Below are 6,535 nucleotides of genomic sequence, written 5' to 3'. Positions count from 1 at the left end.
TTCACACAGGGGTAAGCAATGTGGACTATGAGCCCTCCTAAGTCCATGCACTTCAATGTCACATGTCACGGCTACTCATTTGTTCCCACCCATTGAGTATATGCTTGGAGCCAGTCTGGTCACTGAGGACAGAGGGATGACCAAGATGGGATTCCTGTCTGCTGCAGGGCAAAACCACAAATATGGAACTGGAGAATTACAAAGCAGCGGGAGAAATGCAAGATGGGAGAATCCCAGAGGCCCCCAGGAGCACCAATGACATCAGCCGGGGCAGAGAAAGTCAAGAAGAGAGACGCGCACACAGGTGGAGGGAACGTGGCATTGGCCAGCTCTGGCTAGCAGATAAGACGCTGTGATGATTAAATGGGTAAAGTGCTTCAGCTGGGCCTGGCCTCAGGCAAGCACGGGATTCAGGCTGCCAGCTGAATGGGCTGAGAGGGCCGTTGGGAGCAAAGCAGGAGGTGATATAAGGAGCAAAGGCCAAGGGCCTGTCGGGGAGAATCTGGAGCAGTCTGGCTTGGGGGAGAGCCAAGGCTGCACCTGAGAGCCGGGAGCTCGCACAACGCCCAGGACACTGACAAGGGCCCCCAAATACCCAGCTGGTCAGACCAAAGCCCCAGGGGGCCCTCTCCTGGATCATTAGCATGTCCTACTGCCCGCCCCCTTTCTGGGAATCAGATGGATTCCTAACTCAGCTGCTTCACATACAGAAGCTTGGAATGGTGGTCCCCTCGCACAGCCGCAGCACGCGCTCCACCTGGCTGCTCTGCTTTCTTCCAAAAGCTCCAGGTCTCGGTCATCACCTGCAGGTGGAGGGAGTGCGGGGCGCTTCACCGCTGCCCACAGTCCGTTGGCTGCAGCTTGGGCACGTGGACATCCGTCTAAGCTTCTCCAGCTGCAGTACCACGCGCCCAGCCCCCAGCCACGCTCAGTAGGCGCCACTTGAACAAATTCCCCCCTTTTCACAAGCCAATTTGGATAATTGATGTCTTTGTGTGCGCTTGCTTGCTTGCTCAGGACATTCCACAACTTTCAGATAACCCCAATAAGATCCAGTGAAGACTCCGCCTGGAGCTGCCTGTCCTGCTCCCCCATCCCACCCTGCCCCACACTCTGGGCTCCAGCCTGCTCATCTCCCGACTGTTCCTAGCAGCCGCGCCAAACTCCCTTCTGCTTTCACGCAGCCACCGGCACTGAATTCTCTGCTCAGGTCCCTTCCTCAGAAGCTTCCAAACTGGTGGCGCCCATCCTGTCTCCAAAGTGACGCGCCTAGCTCCGTGTCCCTGTGTGTGTGTGAGATCAATGACTGGCCGTCTCTGCTCCCTGCTATGTCTCCTGGATTGAGGACCAGGGCACAACTCTGCCAATGACTAGCCACAGGACCAGATGGGACTCCAGGTGTCAGCGCTGGCAGACGCATCAGCTCTGGAGACGCTGGTGGGGAAAGCTGCAACGAAGACCTCCTAGCTTTCCGGGGCTCCCAGCGCCCTGACTCCGCCTCCGAGAGCCCTCCCGGCACCGCCCCCCCGGCTCTCCTCCGGGGCGCATAGGGCCGGCACGGGCCAGGGCAGAGCGCACCGGGCGGCCTTGGGCTCCGGCGCCGCCGTCGGGGCGCATGGAGCGCACCGGCGCCGGGGCTTCGCCATGGGCAAGCAAAGCGTGCGCGCGGCGGCACTCGTCGTGTGCATCCTGTCCTACCTGCTGGTGGGCGCCGCAGTCTTCGACGCGCTGGAGTCCGAGGCGGAGAGAGGCCGCCAGAAGCTGCTGGCCCAAAAACGCGGCGAGTTCCGCAGGAAGTACCGTTTCTCGGCTGAGGACTACCGCGAGCTGGAGCGCCTGGCGCTGCGGGCCGAGCCGCACCGCGCCGGCCGCCAGTGGAAGTTCGCGGGCTCCTTCTACTTCGCCATCACCGTCATCACCACCATCGGTGAGCCACCCGGGGCTGTCAGTCCCACCCTGCCTGCCCCTGCCAGCGGAGTGACTTTGGACGGGTCGCCAGCCTCCCGGTTCTTTCCCTGAGATGCCGAGGTGCTGGGGCCGAAGGTGCACGTAGGCAGGGCGGGGCAGGCAAGTGGGTTGCGCTGGAGGTGGGGTTACGTCACGCTCCAGCTTTGACTCTGGAGTGCTTGCCGACCCTCCCTGAGCTCAAGGTTCTCTCATGTACAGTAAAGCTGTCCACAGGCCCTGTCTCGGGAGTGGGGTCGGGATGACGGTCAGGGAGATCAGTCACAGAGAACAAGACCGATAAGAGAACAGACCCTGGGCGGCGTGAGGCCTCCTTGACGCCAGGTGAGGAAGGGCTGATGACCACAACCTGGGGCCTCACCCTGGGGAAGCCTCAGGTCGGCCTGTTGTTGCCAAGGCTGCCGTCTTGCAGGTGCGAAGGAATGGGGAAAGGCCTCCTCACTCGCACTGCGGCCACTAGCGGGGAGCTAGTTAAAGCCTTTAGAAAGTCTCTTGGGGCTGCTCTCACCAGATGAAGGCGAGTTGTGGGCTTAGCAGCTGAGTGCTGAGACCTGCTTTCCTAACGTACCCCATTCTTTCTTTCTTGCGGGACGGCTGCCAGGATTAAACCAGGCCAAGCGCGGAACAACGCTTGGCACCGGGTCCTAGGCGGAATAAGCGCTGTTCATTAGCTGGCTCCTGCTCAGCTGCCTCCTCCTGCCCACCTGCGCACCCTTGCTATCCCTTCTGGGCTCGGCTTCAGACCTTCCCAGCCGCTGTGTTGGCCAGCGGAGAGAAGGGGGAGTCCTTCACTTCTTCTGCCTCCTCTCCCCTCCAAGCCCACTCTTTGAGGCCCCCCACATAGGCCTGATCTGCTTTCCCAGACGGGCTGTCCCATCCACAGAGCCTTCTCTGAGGTTGTCCTTTTCCGGCCACTCGGGGCGCCATCACCGTCTGTGCTGCCAGGAGCTTTGTGGAGCGCCACATCCCATGGCCCAGGAGCAGGGGCTGTGCCTGGGTGGAAGAGAGGCACCTGGCAGCAAGGAAGGGCAGTGGTTCAGGATTAGGACCTGGTGTGTCTTGATCCGGGAAATGGAACCAATGAGATCATGTCGTACAGTCGGGGGAGGGTTAAGTAAGATCCTGGTCGTACCTGACGTGACTGTCACCATTTGGCTCCATCTCTGCCAAACACTGGCATGACCCCAGACACTGAGAAGCAGCCCTTGTCAGCCGCCAGCCCTTTCACAGCTAACCCTTCTTCCCGTGGCAAGACTGACACCAGTGCACATGTGCCCCATCCCTGACATTTCACTGTATGGGTCTGTGACGTTTTTCGAGTTTGGCTACTTCCATTTGGCATAATACCTCTGGGACACATCCCTTTTTGATTAAAAAAAAAAATCCTGATATTTAAGTGTAGTGCAGTTGACCTATCCCCTCCCCTCCCCCAGGTGAGACACGCCTGGGGTTGTACAGTCTGGAGCAGGTGCAAGGTGGGGGTACCCAGTTGGAGCTGGTATTAGATGGCAGGCTGCAGGGCTCTGGCATGACAAGAATGCTATTGGAGTTCACCAGGTCCCCTCTGCCTCCCCTGCCAGGGTATGGTCACGCAGCACCAGGTACGGATCCCGGCAAGGTCTTCTGCATGTTCTATGCGCTCCTTGGCATCCCGCTGACACTTGTCACCTTCCAGAGCCTGGGGGAGCGGCTGAACGCGCTGGTGCAGCATCTCCTGCTGGCGGCGAAGCGGGGCCTGGGCCTGCGGGGAGCACGCGTCTCCACTGAGAACATGGTGGCTGCTGGGCTGCTGGTTTGTGTTGCCACCTTGGCCCTCGGGGCTGCCGCCTTCGCCCATTTTGAGGGCTGGACCTTCTTTCATGCCTACTACTACTGCTTCATCACGCTCACAACCATAGGCTTTGGCGACTTTGTGGCGCTGCAGAGCGACGAGGCATTGCAGAAGAAGCCACCCTACGTGGCCTTCAGCTTCCTCTACATCCTCCTGGGGCTCACGGTCATTGGCGCCTTCCTCAACCTTGTGGTCCTTCGTTTTCTGGCTGCCAGCACCGATGCGTCTGAGAGCGCTGCACGCTGTACCTGCCCACTCCATTTGGGGGCGCACAGGAGCCCACACCACCGCTGCGAGCCATGCCCTGGAGGCGCCACCCCAGTCTTCCGCAGCATCCACAGGCTAGAGACATGGGCCTGTGACAATATGGGCTTCTCGCCCCCCATGAGCCCTGGGGCTGTGCGTGGCAGCCGGGCAGAAAGGTCCCAAGCCAGGCGAAAGTCCATCTGACAGCCTGACCCAGGCTGGCTGGGCTCACACCTGGAACACAAGGGTTTGGCTTTAGTCATTGCCACAATTCAGACAGGGGCGAGGGGCCATCGTACCACCAGCACAACTCCTCTCCAAAGACACATTAAAGTCACATGATATGTGCAAGCCAGACTCTACAGTCACCCTGTGGGTGCAGACCCCTTGGGGTCCAAGTTGTAAGAAGCATGTCCCCATCAGCACTTGGGGGGAAGCCGGGAACAGGCTGGGCAACAGTGCAGAAGCAGTGACCACTTTGTTCTGTGATGAGGCGGTCACCGTACAGTTCTCTGCTGTCCAAGCAAGGGAGCCTCCCAACATCAGGGCAGGAGATGGACCACAGGACACAAGGAAAAGTGGGCGAAGCAGCGAGGACTAGTGGGTGGGGTTTGGCACCATGTGGCCCATCACCTCACCTTCTGCTGACCCAGCATGGAGGGCAGACTAGACCAGGTGTGGTATGAATGACAAAGCTGAGGCTCTTACCTTTGGCCAGGCTGGCTTCAGGGTGCGGGGACTTTGCTGACAGCCATGTCACTGAAGCCACCTGGACACTGTGGGGATGAACTCTTTGCCCTCAGCAGCAATGGAGCCTTGGGGACTCTCACGTCTGCTTGGGCCTCAGTTTCCCTCTTAGCCAACCAGGTTCATCCAGAGCTCTCTTGCAGCCCTGGTCTCTCTGGACAGGCCCCGCCCCACAGGCCATCCTGGCCAGCACACAGCCCTCTCTAGGTAGCAATGTCTTAGAACCACAGAAGAGCCAGCCAGGTTAGAAAAGCCAAAAACTTTAATTTTCAACATGAGCTACGTGGTCATGAACACAATGCAACATGACCCATTGCAAAACCAGGGGCGCCACAAATTCCTCCTCCCCCGAGGCCATGGTGGCTCCTGAAACTGTGGAGAGAAGGTGGGTGCTGGAGAAGCCCCCAACCTTCCTGCCACCCCTTTCCCTGGCAGGCAGGTGTGGAGTCAAAGGGATTCCGAGGTGATGTCCATGACCCTGGGTACAAATCTACTCTGCCCTCCCAGCAGCTCTGGCTAAGCGGGGTGGTACCAGCCTTTCTCACATCTTCTGAGCCAGTTGAGCTCCTGGATGAGTACACTTCCTGCCCACACTTGTGTACTTTCTGCAGACACTGGCTCCTCCTTTTGGAGGCCTTGGGAGTCACCAAAGATGGGAAATTGGGAGGGGACTCAGACCCTGAGCTTGGCACAGTGCTGCAACTCAATAAAGAAATGCAGGTGGCCTTGCTAATGCAACAGCTGTGCCTCCCAGGGGAGGGGACTCTGCCATCTCAGAGCCCCACATGCTCCCAGGAGCTCCTGGTTCATGGAGCTGGATGGTGACCACCCTCCCATGACCAGGGCACCGCCCAAGCTGCCTACATGGCCTGCAGGTACAGAAGCGCGAGCTCTGAATATTGGTGGTGTGGGGGCGCTATAAGTTCTAGCCCCTAGCCCTGGTTCAGCCACTCACGGAGGTGGTAACTTTGGAGAACACTTTTCCATCCAAGACCTCAGCTGCCCTGCTTTGTAAAATGGGGCAGAACAATACAAGCTTCCACCTGCCAGCAGGGGCTCTGAAAAAAGGGCACACTGGCGGCAAAGTCCTCCGCAGACAGCAGAAAGTTGGAGAGCACAACCAATGGCCAGGCCTCTTATATCCCCAAGTTTGGGAGGGGTTCCCTAAGATGGGGAGTCCCAGGGTCCCTGTTCCTTCCAGTCCGGACCAGGGACTGGTGTCAAAATTAAAACAAATAACTCTTCCTGTGGTTGGTGTTGAAGGGTTTATGGCGGCTGGAGGAAGGGCGGGGAGCCCCCACTCAGACACCTGACCATGATCAAAACCTGCATGTGCTCGCTCAGAAAGGTCAGGGCTCTGGAGAGCTCGGACCGCCCCCTCCTCCCACAACCCAGAAAAGTTACTGGTCTAGGGATGGAACCAGCAAGCCTGGCTATGCAACCAGGGCCTACAGATCAGAAACGCCAAGTGTGGCACCAGCTGTCTGGGCAGGGGTCTCTTGTGCAGGGCAGGAGGAGCTCCTCATTCCACTCCTTTTGCTCTTCTGTTGCGGTGGGGGGAGGTGGAGAGAAGTGGGTCTCGGGCAAGTCAGTTCCGCTCCAGGGGCCTAACTTCTCAGATGGGCTGCAGTGTGTTCTGCCCATTCTGAGGGAGGGCCTTGGATGGCTCCAGAGAGACAGTGGGGGAGGCAAGCCTCAATGGCCCCCACCCCAGCCCAGCCTCTACTGGGAGGAGGGGGCCCAGAC

At 59.1% G+C, this 6,535-nt stretch overlaps 1 protein-coding gene across 1 annotated transcript; it reads left to right on the top strand.

Moving 5' to 3' along the window:
- Window positions 1-1,644: 1,644 nt before the first annotated feature.
- KCNK15 (potassium two pore domain channel subfamily K member 15) lies at window positions 1,645-4,246 on the top strand. The gene is made up of 2 exons (XM_040981088.1): window positions 1,645-1,927; window positions 3,546-4,246. Exons 1-2 carry the CDS (start codon window positions 1,645-1,647, stop codon window positions 4,244-4,246), a joined length of 984 nt encoding a protein of 327 aa, XP_040837022.1.
- Window positions 4,247-6,535: the final 2,289 nt, after the last annotated feature.

This window comes from Ochotona curzoniae, unplaced genomic scaffold (genome assembly GCF_017591425.1).
Source record: "Ochotona curzoniae isolate NIBS_2020 unplaced genomic scaffold, NIBS_Ocur_1.0 contig_3520, whole genome shotgun sequence".
NCBI classification, from domain to species: domain Eukaryota; kingdom Metazoa; phylum Chordata; class Mammalia; order Lagomorpha; family Ochotonidae; genus Ochotona; species Ochotona curzoniae.
Note: the sequence above shows the minus strand (reverse complement) of the source record. Positions and strands in the feature narration are given on the sequence as shown.